We start from the raw sequence: 13,540 nt of genomic DNA on the forward strand, positions 1-13,540 counted from the left end.
TTTTGACAGCAAGTGTCGTCAAAACCCACAATTCATTGCTATAATTTCCACACTTAAAGCAGATTTGTTGTTCACAGAAGTGTGGTGTGAAAAGAACCAAAGCAATGTTTTAATCCTATTGCTTTAATGTCAATTGTTTGTAACGTCTTTAAATTATAATCTTATCAATTTACAATTATCATTTATTGGTAACACACTCAACGCACGTTACGCACAGTATGTTGCGGGCAGATTCATGTATGTGTGTGCACGTGAACAGCTCCACCCCACCCCCAAAAACAGGTTTCAAGGAAAGCCTCCGTGTAATTCAACCCTGCCTCATACCTCTAAATGTGACAATATTCAGACAGTTTTGAGTTACATCAGGGCTTTTACAGAATACAACAAACCTATTGTTTTGAGAGTTTCAGATTAATTTAAAAGAAAACATGGACAACGATCCTCCTTAGTAGAGTATGTTGTACACATTCTGAAACACAGTAAATTAGCTTTTTATTCATGAGTCAGGTCACATCATGGACAGTTGTCATCTTATTGTTTGTGCATTGAAGATCAGCCACAAACAAGGTCAATGTTGAAACTTAAGAGCACAGCAACAGGGTAAAAAATCCAAATCATCCGCAACATCCCAGATAGGGCTACTGCAAGTTCAGCATCTTCAAGGTAATTGTGAATCTGAAAAGGTGTTGACAATATCCAAATGGGGTTGAAATATCGTTGATTTAAATAAATGTTTGGCTTGGAGTTTACATTTATTCATTTAGCTGACGCTTTTATCAAAAGCCACTTACAATTGCTATACATGTCAGAGGTCACACGCCTCTGGAGCAACTAGACACTTAAATGTCTTGCTCAAGGACACATAGGTGGATGGGTCACAGTGGGGAATTGAACCCAGGTCTTTCACACTTAAGGCTTATGTCTTATCCATTGCACCACCAGTTAGTTTTAGTGCATGGTTGTTACTCTCTTCATAAAGATGCTGACTGACCAAGGCCTAGAGCAGAATCATAAGGCAAAAAGAGGGTTCATTTATTAATAAGTGAATTATTCTCTTTATTTTGGACAAAAATGTAAACTACTAAACACTCATGGTGAACCTACAAGCTGTGCAGTTCAATTGCCACAGGGCAAGCTGGGATAAAATCCAATTTTTTTACTTTGTTCATATTCATGTATGGTAATTTGTTATAGTTGCAGATGTAGCATTATATTTGCATGTGCTACTTTAGATATGCCATGTTGACTTTGGTTACTACCACAAAATATATTCTTTTTCCTTAACATAATTTTAAACAGTCCCCTCTCACAGGCTCTCTCTTTACTCTGCTGCCATCTTCTGGCTGATGGTATGTTGATTTAATAATAATGATCAAATATGTTGAATGGTATAGTTTGGGATTTTGAGGAGACCCTAAAGCCAGTGGACTGTAAACCTACCTGTAGACTTGACATCTAAGCTAATTTCATTTTATTTACAGCTCCAGGTCTTCCACAACACATGTGATGGTGAATTGTTAAATGGCAATCCGTGGAAATGTCGATCATGTCATATTTACCAGGTTGCCTACCTCAGATAATTGGATATTTCTATTGTATTTAAGTAACTATTGTTCTTACATTTAGTATGATGACATAATGAGAACAGTTTTTCTTTTCAGTGACTTGGCATATTGCATACTATTTCGTTGTGGTGGCTGACCCATTCATACTTATTTCTTTTTCTTCAGTTGTAGTCGTGGGTTCAGATAAACCACCACAAGTAATCATTTTTCCATAACCTTGTTGACTCTGGCAGTTAATTTCTGGCCTTTCAACTTTGATTGGCTTCCATCAATTCAAAGTGCTGACACTGGTGAAAAATTTTACAAACAGAGAATGAAGACAGTAGGTTGATTTAAACGGATCCAAATGTTTGTTGATCAGAGTTCATTGTCAGCTTTGGGGATGCCTTGAACCCAGTGGACTGTAAACATTTCTCTAGTTGCAATATGATTGGACAACAAAATAATGAGGAACTTGGACACAGTTCAATACGGGCTACAGGAAAAGGGGAGGGTATTGTAAGTTTTATTTTTTCTGAAGGGAGGGTAGTCTGACTTTTTGGTGAGAGCAAAAGCCTTTACAGCCTTTTCTTGCAAGATATTTTAAGAAGAGATCAAGTAGTTACATCAAAAACAAGACTTTTATATGCACCACGTCATAAACATGGGTCATAAAGGATCAACATGTACAGGAACAGTACACATTTATGATCCTCATCACCATCAAACAGGTAGCTAATGTCCGTTTTGAAATACATAGCACATGCAGATCTTAATAGTTATTCATAAATTAATATGTCTCTAGTAAATCATTAAGATTGTTTTCCATTAGCCTGTACAGTACAAAAAAAACTAGTTGGTCAGTGACTAGTGGTGCTGTAAACATTATTAATGATCTTGTTTCCAGTATTATGCACAACTATACTGTCAATTATTGCACATGCCTGCAATAAAAAGTGGACAGAAGTGTAAATTGTCAAATGTATTTTATTTAACAAGAGACTGTAGTACACTTCTACTATTCATTCAGTTTTCAAGGTTTATTATGTCTCTTTCAAAGTGCACAGGTAAGCCTTGTTCACATCGGATTACAATGTACCTGGTGTAAGCTTGACCACGGTACTGACAATGAGGATGCCTGATCCCTCTTTTCAAGGTACAGACAACAATGCTGAATGGTTTGGTGCTTTTGGTCATCATGCCCTCATATGCCACTCCTGCACTCCCACAGATGTTTTTGATTTTGTCTGGGTAGGCCTGGATGAAGGTATTCGTCTCCTTGCACTCATTGCTGTTGGTTATGGAGATGCCTCTACTTTTTATCACAGCATCACATTGATTGACATTCATCCGCACATTGATATGTTGATCTATAAACTTTCTGTAACGAAACGAAACATTTGCATCCTGAGAGAACACAGTGGCAGAGAGCAGCAGCAAAGAAGCAAACGGGATCCTCATGATTCCCTGGAGATAAAAATTTAAGTCAGCATAGGTAAGTACTTTGCAATATTTAAGCTATCATTATAATTTTTCATATGCAAATTGAACAAACATGAGGCAATGACTTTAGTAAGTGAAAATTGTTCATATTGTGATTAGCTTGTTGGTTACAAACTTTTTTGGAAATGAAACTATCTGATGAACTGAATGAACTATCTCTTGAGCTACAGCTGATAATTGTGCACACATGTTTTTGTATTTGTGTTGCAGACCTGCAGATAAATCAGTGAAACTAAATATGCACACAGCAATGAGATAAAAGCCCTGTGTAAAGCTGCTGTATAATAAACAGTAGGTAGGGAAAAAAACAAACCTTTTAGCTGAACAGTTGGCACTTTTCCCCGTTTACTTTTGGCTGGTTCTTGCAGCTGAATAAGAAATAAATTTTTTTAGTCAACAAGTTTGTCTGAAAAACGTAATCTGCTGTGTCATAAAAAGCATTATTTACCTGTTTCACACAACACAGTGACCAGTGATGATGAAGTCTCTGTAAACTGCTGAATCATTTATAGAGTGTGTTTTGACCTTTGATTTCTTGGCCCAACAACACAGTGTGACGGGAATACACAATGCCAGCCAGTTAAGTTGGCTAAAGGGAAATGTGTTTTTACTGTGTGGAGAAAAAATTGCACCAAGGCATGAGCAACAACATGACCTCTTTTGCTAAGTATGACTTCAGCCAAGTCTGTAAAACCCGCACACATGACAGCAGCATAAGCAAGTGTCATGCTTGCAAAATATCATAATGATACATGTTCCTGCTTAGGGGATTTCACCAAATTAAAGACCTAATCATCTACAAAATGGACTCACTCACTTCACTTTCATTATGATTGTAATGGATTGTAGAATTTTCTGAAAACTGTCATAACGGCATTTGTTTTGCTTTTTGAAAAAAAACAATACAGGTGAAAATTGGTGCAGTCTATACACTACTTTCACCTATTCATTCCCCTGGTAATATCTGTCTCCTCTACCACCAGATGGCACCCTAATACTCAGACAACAGTTTGTATCTTAAAACAAGCAACATACTGAATACAGGCAAACCAATATATAAAATAATCATGTAAACTGGTTAAACTATTTCTTTAGCTCTTATTTTTTTCCTCTCTAACCTCCTACATATTGTCAAGATATACGGTCATGCATTTATTATGACTAATAATTAGTCTTAGCGCCACACGATTAACAACAGCCTTCCTCTGTGAAGGGGTGGCTTTGCTGGTTGTTTCCAAAGCAATTGTGCAAAGCACCTTTGCATAGTGCTGTGACAAGAAAGACAGAACTGTGTTGACAGAAGCAAATGTTTCCCAAGTGTTGAATATATTTCAATATTTTATTAACATTACTAAAACAATAAATAAATGAATATATCTACAAGCTAAAACGCCCTCTATATGCCTCCATTAGCTGTTTCCATTTACAAATACATTAAACTGACAATATTAAACACAAGGGAGCCATACAACTTTAGACATGCATCACTTTTTGTAAGCATGTAGCTCACAACATGTTGAGAACTTATCTCTAACCACTTCTAACCTCCAACATCCTGTGGACTGCAAGTCAGGTCTTAGGCATTTCTTTTCAGCAGGTGACAAATGGCCAGCTATAGCCTGCTATATGTGGCTTTGCTCGTTTCCCCAGGCTGTCACATATCATTTTCACACAGTGCAGTGAGATTAGAACGATAAAAAAAATTTATGATTATATTGACATTTTGTTGAACAATATTGACAATATTCTGATTCACAAAATGAAGGGCGTCATCATCCTTAACCCATCATCCATTTTGTCCATTTCCTTTTCAAATGGATTAAGGTATACACTGGAGTGCCATGATCAAGCCCATCTGAGGTTTTTTTTTGTTCATATTAATTTGCATTTTTTGTAGATGTGTAAATAAATAAAATAAGTAGGTGTAAATTTTCTTATACATACAAACTGTATATATTGTACTTACATTTGATTATTATTGATTTATTGGGAAAAACAAAATATCTGACAGTTGTTGGTAGTTCTGGTGAGCAAATATACAGATAAAAAATGAACAATCTCAGACAATTGATTCTGTATATACCACTGTGTTCCATGCAACACTATGTGACCTACGGTATATTGTATAACCTGTAAGGACCCATAGTAGTTTTCAGTGTTGTTAAACATAAATGTCAACATGAATAAAATGTAATGTTTTTACTTACTGACTCCTTTCTCCACTCCTGTTGTTTTTTTGTTTTTTTTTGTTTTTTTAACATTAATGTCATGGTTGACATTCCACAACCAGGAAGGCTTAGGGTGTTTTTACACTTCAAACTCAGGGAGCATGCCAGTAATATAACGAGACAAGAATGGTAGTTTTATGCTTACTGTAAAATAAAACTAATAGGATCAATAAAACTTTGCAAAACTTTAGTAAAGTCATTACATACAAAGTATTATTTGGCCAATCTTGACCTTAGAAACAGCAAAACATTCTCAACTAAAGGTCCATTTATTAGCAGTTCTGAAGCTTTCAATGAAATCACAGACTATTCTATAACTATAACCACAATTAATAATAGAGATACTATTTCTAATGGTATCCATAACTACCCTGCTGATTATTGCATTAGACTTTATTATAAAACCGACACAAATGTAAGCGGTCAGATGCATTTTATTAAACAAGCAACTGAAGTACACATATTTAATCAGTTCTCACAATGATAAATATCTCGATCATAGTGCACAGGAAGGCCACCTTCACATTTGATTATTATGTTTTTGTTGAGTTTTTTACCACAGTACTGACACTTGGAAGCTATGGATTTCGCTGTGTTCAGGTTACAGACAACAATGTCAAAGCGTTGGAGGCTTTGACATTGTTGTCGCACGCCTCTGGAGCAGCTAGGGGTTAAGAATCTTGCTCAAGGACACAGTGGTGGATGAATTGAACCCGGGTCTCTCACCAAAGGCATAGTCTTATCCACTGTTCCATCACCACTACAACCATTAGTACACTATGTCTCCTCTGTTTGATCCATACATTTATCTTTAGTTATTGCCACTGGCATTTTGTCCCCGTCAGGTTACAGCTGAATATTTAAAAATCAAATGTAACATACAGACAAACTCCAGCACTTTATCATTCATTAAGGAATTTCAAATCTGGTAACTGATAAATGATAACTATGCTGAATAAAATGTAATGTTTTTACTTACTGACTCCTTTCTCCACTCCTGTTTTTTTAAAGATTAATGTCATGGTTGGTGTTGGCATGCATTTATATTTCTAGCACCACTGGATTAAAATGGAGGCTCTGCTCTTTACTTTTCTGTTGCCATGGTGAATCATAGTATTAGATTGCCATTGATGATGGCTTTTTTCATTTCCCCCAGAAGCGCTTACATCAGGTTCTACTGAGAGTTGATTGAACTAATTATGATCAGCTGTATTGGTACCGAAAGCTCAGATGCCCATTTCAGGCTTAAATTACTTCGAGCTCAGGGTTAGGCTCAGAGTTTGTTTGATTTCTGAAGCAGGGCCCTGCAGTGAAAGCTGCACAACCCACAACCACCAGATAAAAGCCTTGTGAATACTTACTGACACTGTGAAACTGAAGAGTTAATAAACAGACTTAAAAGTATAAACTTGATGACTTTTTTTCTTCCTTACTTATAAGTTCTTCCTGCAAAAATATAGAAACATTTGTTATTTTGCTCTTTATCAAAAATCAACAAATTTGTCTAACCCATAAAACAGGTTATAAGAAGTTTTGATTTACTTGTATCACAGACACTGCTCAGTGACGACAAAGTATCTGAAAACTGTGAATTTCCATCTCTCACGTTAGATACATAGTCCAGTCATACATTATCACAACATAGGTCTACCACAACCTCATTCTGAGACACTAATGATGGGAAATCTTGCTGCTACAACACTACCTGCTTTAATGAAATGTAATTCCCTCAGTCTCCCCTGCTGCTTTATCTATTAGACTATTAGCATTTAAATCCAAGTACATTTTGAATGCTTCTTTTAATATGTCTTTAATTAAATGTTTTTCTGCCCGGTGGCAAAATGCTTTTTCTTTTGGACAAAATATTGTACTGAAGACAAAAGGGGACACTAAAGAGTGTGCAGTTTAATCCCTGGGAATCTATGCTAAAATATACTGTATGTTTAACAAAATTGCTGAAGTTGATTGAAGCGTCAATGAAATTAGTGCTACATTGTGCTCACATGGGATACACAATAACCTTATCTCTCTTGACACTGCTGCCATCTTTTGGTAGTTTGATAAATTAACAAGTATGAACTGACCAGATGAAAGCCAAAGCAGTTCAGATTTCATTCGTTGTGCTAACAGCATGGCACCATGGAAATTTAACTTTGATAGAGAGATTCATGGTGCCCAGAAGGTCATTTCTAGTGAGTTTGGTGATCATCGGACTTTTTGTCTATGCTAACATGCTACATGCCTACATGCTATGGTGACAATGGCATTACATTACGCCTTCCTAACATAAGCATGACATCAGTTAACACTGTCACTGAGCATGTTAGCAGGGCTGCTGTGGCTCAGGTAGGGCAGGTTGTCCACTAATGATGCCGAAGACACTTAATCCTGGTTGCCGTCTACATTCCACCTCAGGCCTGTGTTAGTCTGGCTGACCAGATAACGTGGAGAAAAAACATCCAGACTCCCTGCTCATTGTTCTTGGGGACTTCAACAGAGCAAACCTACCACCAGGGACATTAACACACTAGACCACTGCTACACTGCATTAAAGAACACCTATCGCTCTGTCCCCCGTGCAGTCTTTGTCTTGAGTTGTAGTTTTTCCCTGTGTGTTTGAGTTTTTGCCATTTGTTTCTGGTGTTTACCTGTTCTTCTCGTTTCCTTGTCCTTGGTGTTTATGTCTTGTCTGGTGTTCTAGCTCATAGTCCTGCGTTGATTTGATATGGCTTTGGTTTGAAGTTTGGTTGTCTAGTTGTTATATTGTTTCTTAGTCACTGCCTTAACTCTTGTTCCTGCGTTTTAGTTCTTTGTGCTTGTTCCCAGTCCTGTACCTTAGTTCATGTTAAGTGTTCACTCTGGTCTATTTTGTGTCTGTTACCCCAGTGATCCCTCTGCATGTCTGTCTTTGTTTTCCCCTTCTCTTTCTCTGCCTCTCTCTCTCTCTGAACCAACCAATTATGGACCCAGCAGACGCAAAAAAGGAGAGGGATAGGTTCTTGGACATTTTGGCAGAACTATGGACAAACTGGCAGTTCGCGTCAAGCCGCAAATCCTCGTTAAGGCCCACCAGGAGGTAGCCGCAAGGCCATGGCTGCGACGCCGGCTGCCTAGGTGGGCCAAGAATTTCGTGAACTCCAGTCCCCAGCCTGATCCCCGGCCCGCTAGCGCTGCTAGCCGCCAGCCTGATCCCCGGCCCGCTAGCCCTCCTAGCCGCCAGCCTGATCCCCGGCCCGCTAGCCCTCCAGCAGCTAGCCCCCTGCCTGGCAGGCCCATCTGCCCGCGTGACCCCCCCCCAACAAAGACTCTGGGACTATGACTGTCCTTGCTTTCTTTGCCATGAAGGCCAGGGAGTCGGAAGACGCACGGGCCGCCAGTCTGCGACCTTCTAGCCGGGACGACCTCCTGAACTGTTTTGTCCCCCTGGCCTGCTCAGACGACCTTCCGAACTCTGTTGCGTCCTTGCTCTGCCTTCAGGCCGCCCGCCTGAGGATTCCCTGTCTGGCCCCCCGGCCCAGTTCTCAGGCCGCCCGCCTGAGGTTCCCCCGTCTGGTTCTCCTGTTCTGTCCAGCGTGTTGGGTCGTCCTCCAGGACGGCCTCCTGAACTCCGCCCTCCGGGTCGAACTCCTGAACTCTGTTCTCCCCCTGATTTGCCCGGCCTCATGGGTCACCCTGCCGGTTTGGCCTCCCCCCTGTACTCTGGTCCCCTTCTGTCTGCTCCTTGGAATGTGGGTTTTTTGTTTTTTCTGGCCCTCCTCCTGTCCTCCCTCCGCCCACCCGGGGTATGCATGGACACTTTGTTTTGGGACTGTTTAGTTCTTGCTTTGAAGGAACGTCTGGGATCCGTTCCTTGATAGGGGTGTACTGTCATGAGTTGTAGTTTTTCCCTGTGGGTTTGAGTTTTTGCCATTTGTTTCTGGTGTCCTGTTTACCTGTTCTTTCCTTGTCCTTGGCGTTTATGTCTTGTCTGGTGTTCTGGCTCATAGTCCTGCGTTGATTTGATATGGCTTTGGTTTGAAGTTTGGTTGTCTAGTTGTTATATTGTTTCTTAGTCACTGCCTTAACTCTTGTTCCTGTGTTTTAGTTCTTTGTGCTTGTTCCCAGTCCTGTACCTTAGTTCATGTTAAGTGTTCACTCTGGTCTATTTTGTGTCTGTTACCCCAGTGATCCCTCTGCATGTCTCTTTGTTTTCCCCTTCTCTCTCTCTGCCTCTCTCTCTCTCTCCCTCTCTCTCTGCCTGCCTGCCTGCCTGCCCCGTCCCTCGTTAACCCTGATCTCTGTCACCTGTGTTGCTCCCGCCCTGCTCGTTACTCCCTGTGTGTGTATATATACCTGGTGTTTCTGTCTTGTCTTTGTCGGTTCATTACTTTCTATGTGTGCTGTCTCCCGGAGTTGCTGTGAGGTCTCCTGTTGTCTGCCTGCTTGTCGTGTCTCCCTGTCGTGTCTCCCCGTTACCCTGCTCCATTTGGACCTCTGTTTGGACTACCTTGGTTTTGGACTCTGTATTCAGCCACTCACCTGTAAGTGTGCTCGCTTTTGGTTATATTAAAACCCTTCACTGAACTATACCTCTGCCTTGCGTCCTGCGTTTGGGTCCTCCAACCTGCCTCACCCACACCAAACCGTAACAGTCTTAGGACACTCTGATCACTGTCTGGTTCATCTTATCCCGACATACAAGCAGCGACTGAAATCTGCTCAACCTGTTGGAAAGATGGGCCAACGAGGCAAAGCTGGATTTACAAGCCTGCTTTGACTGCACTGACTGGAGTGTTTTTGAGGCTGCAGCCACTGACCTGGACGAAGTAACTAACCCTGACATCTTACCTCAGCTTTTGTGCAGACTAAAACCTTCCACACATACAATAAACCAAAAGCCCTGGGGCACAGCGACACTCAGGCAGCTTTGTCAGACCAAAGAGGAGGCCTTCAGAAGTGGAAACCGAGTCCTATACAACCAGGCCAGAAACACTCTGACTAATGAGATCAAAGCAGCAAAGAGATGCTACGCTGAAAAGCTAGGAAACAGCTTCACAGCCAGCGATCCTGCATCAGTGTGGAAAGGCCTGCGGACACTCACTAACTACAGGAGACCATCCCCCAACACAGCTGGTACTAAACCATTGGCTGACGAGCTGAATGGTTTCTAATGTAGGTTTGATAAGCCCACGGTCCCACCTCTCCCTCGCTCCAACACCATCTTCAAACAGTTACCTTCCCAGACTGACACGCTCTCACCCCCCCTCTCCGACCCCTCGCCTGCACTTACGATCTGTGTGGAGTATGTGCGCCAGCTCTTCCAGAAGCAAAATCTGCGCTGACGAGATCTTCAACAGATCACTGGAGCTGTGTGAAGTTGCCTCTTGCTTCAAACGCTCCACAATCATCCCGGTCCCCCAAAACCCCTCCATCTCTGGACTAAATGACTCCAGTCCTGTCACCCTGACATCTTTAGTCATGAAGTCCTTTGAAAGACTGGTGTTGGCCCACCTGAAGGACATTACAGGCCCCTTGCTGGACCCCCTGCAGTTTGCCTACAGGGGCCCCTTGCTGGACCCCCTGCAGTTTGCCTACAGGGCTAACAGGTCAGTGGATGATGCAGTCATCTTGGGACTGCATTACATCCTGCAACACCTCGACTCTCCAGGGACATATGCAAGGATCCTGTTTGTGGTCTTCAGCTCGGCGTTCAACACCATCATCCCGGACAACCCCAGCACCAAGCTCACCCAGCTCACTGTGCCAGCCCCCACTACTCACAAACTTCCTGACTGACAGGAGTCAGTAGGTGAGACTGGGGAACATCACATCCAGCACCCGGAATATCAGCACTGGCGCACCACAGGGGTCCGTGCTCTCCCCCCTGTCTTCTGCCTGGTCTTCTGCCACTACACCAACAACTGCACCTCAGGAGACCCATGTGTCAAACTCATGAAGTTTGCTGATGACACAACGGTCAGTCGGCCTACAGACGGGAGGTTGATCAGCTGGCTCTCTGGTGCGGTCAGAACAACCTGGAGCTTAACACGCTCAAAACTGTGGAGATGACCGTGGACTTCAGGAGGATCCCCCCCACTCTGCCCCCCATCACCATACTCAACAGCCCTGTGTCTGCTGTGGAATCCTTCAGGTTTCTGGGATCCACTATATCCCAGGACCTAAAGTGGGCCAACACTGACACCATCATCAAGAAGGCACAGCAGAGGATGTACTTCCTGCGCCAGCTCAGGAAGCTCAACCTGCCTAAAGAGCTGCTGATCCACATCTATACAGCCATCATTCAGTCTGTCCTCTGCACGTCCATCAATGTCTGGTTTGGATCTGCCACCAAAAAGGACAGGAACAGACTACAGAGGAGAGTCGGTACTGCAGGAAAAAAATAAAATCAAATCATCGGTGCCAACCTGCCCTCCATTCAGGACATTTCCAGAGTCAGGAAACGGGCAGGAAACATCACTGCAGATCCATCTCACCCCAGACACAACCTGCTCCAGGTTCTACTCTCTGGTAGGCGCTACAGAGCACAGTACGCCAAAACAAACAGACTCAGGAACAGTTTCTTCCCACAAGCCATCACTCTGATGAACAGCTGACTCTGACTCACAATGTCGCCTTCATCTCATCACGCCTGGATTATTGCAACAGCCTTTTCACTTGTTTAACCCAAAAATCTATTGATCGACTCCAGACCATCCAGAACTCAGCTGCCAGGCTTTTAACCAGAAGAAATATGGCCACATCACCCCTTTTTAGCTTCATTACACTGGCTCCCAGTATGTTTTAGAATTGACTTTAAAATTTTATTGATCACTTTTAAAGCTCTTCAGGGCCTCTCGCCTTGTTATATTTCTGAACTTTTAGTCCTATACACACCAGCACGTACCTTGAGATCCTCAGGCAGAGGTCTGTTGTCTGTTCCAGAGTCTCGACTGAAAACTAAAGGGGACAGAGCGTTTGCTGTCAGGGCCCCGAGGCTCTGGAACAGCCTGCCCGAGGAAATCAGGTCAGCTGAGTCAATGAATTCTTTTAAGTCCCTTCTTAAAACATGCTTTTATAGGAGAGCCTTTCCCGATTTTATTTGACTTTATTTTATCCCTTTTATTTTTTTCTATTTTACTTATTTTATATTTATCTTAAAAAATTTGTATTTTAGTCTTTTAAATGTTTTCTTGCTTTTATGTATTTATTGGTTTTGTATCATTGTCTTTTGGGTATTATTGTCTTTACACTTGTTAAAACACTTTAACTTGTTTTTGAAAAGTGCTCTACAAATAAAGATTATTATAATTAATGTCAGGAACCATTCCTGTGCAATAACCCAGTAACTCTGCCATCTGTTTACTGGCTACCATTTAGTATATATTCATCATTCTCTATTTCAGAGCTGTTCATACTGTTCATATTATATATACACACTGTATACCAAATCCACCTACCTCATGTACATAACACCTGTACATAATATTTATTCCAGTGTTCTTTGCACTCATCACACTGTGTACATGTATGCTTTTATGTGTATGTGCACCTGTATATCACATCCACCTCCGACATGTACATAATAACAATAATGGTATTAATAATTTTTCTCCTGCATCCTTCACACTCTGTTCATTGCGCTATTGCACTATGTTCTAAATCTGTCTGTTTTTGTTCGTAGTGTGTGTATATATGTGTTCTCTATACTGTAGCCTGTGTTTGATTATTATTGTATAAGTAAGCACATCGTGAGCATTGTCCAGAGTCACATTCCTCGTATGTGTACACAAACCTGGCATAAAAGCTGATTCGGTCGGCTGTGGTCGGCCAGATTACTTGATAGCTGCAAAAAAAATTTATGCGGCTGGTCAACACAGTCTCACTCCCTACTCGTCAAATGTCTGACGCATGGTCAAGGCCCTTTGTCGTCGCTTTTTAAAGACTTGGGTAGCCCTTTTGCATCAATTATTGACGTTTAGGGATCCACAGTCAAGTTAGCAATGCTTAGCAACAATAAATATGCAATATCCGGTTACACTTTCAAGATAAAACGTAACGTTTTGATACATTGCCATGTTGAAACGCGCATAATTAAAGTCGTGAAACGTTGCAGTTTCGTTAGGTTTAGGCACAGAAAGTACTTGGTTGGGTTTAGGCAACAAAACTACTAGGTTAAGGTTAGGAAAAGATCATGGTTTGGGTTAAAATAGCTATGTATGTCAATTAAGACTTAAGTTAACTAACGTTAATGTCAATTTACCTCACTCGCCTAAATAAAAACATTTA

At 41.4% G+C, this 13,540-nt stretch overlaps 1 protein-coding gene across 4 annotated transcripts in view; it reads right to left on the reverse strand.

Annotated features, from left to right (window-relative positions):
- Positions 1-2,513: 2,513 nt before the first annotated feature.
- The window catches only part of rnasel2 (ribonuclease like 2), a 19,070-nt gene continuing 8,043 nt past the window's right edge, over positions 2,514-13,540 (reverse strand). For 2 of the 4 annotated variants that reach the window (XM_046029752.1, XM_046029753.1), the window contains exons 3-4: positions 3,361-3,415; positions 2,514-3,011 (exon numbers count right to left, since the gene is read on the reverse strand). In XM_046029752.1, the coding sequence (XP_045885708.1) occupies positions 2,571-3,005 (435 nt within the window). In that variant the 5' untranslated portion in view covers positions 3,006-3,011; positions 3,361-3,415 and the 3' untranslated portion in view covers positions 2,514-2,570. Of the gene's footprint in view, positions 3,012-3,360; positions 3,416-3,495; positions 3,834-13,540 lie in introns of those variants that run through there. The other 2 variants (XM_046029754.1, XM_046029755.1) reach the window with 2 other exon arrangements.

This window comes from Micropterus dolomieu, linkage group LG19, assembly GCF_021292245.1.
Source record: "Micropterus dolomieu isolate WLL.071019.BEF.003 ecotype Adirondacks linkage group LG19, ASM2129224v1, whole genome shotgun sequence".
In the NCBI taxonomy this organism is placed as follows: Eukaryota; Metazoa; Chordata; class Actinopteri; order Centrarchiformes; family Centrarchidae; genus Micropterus; species Micropterus dolomieu.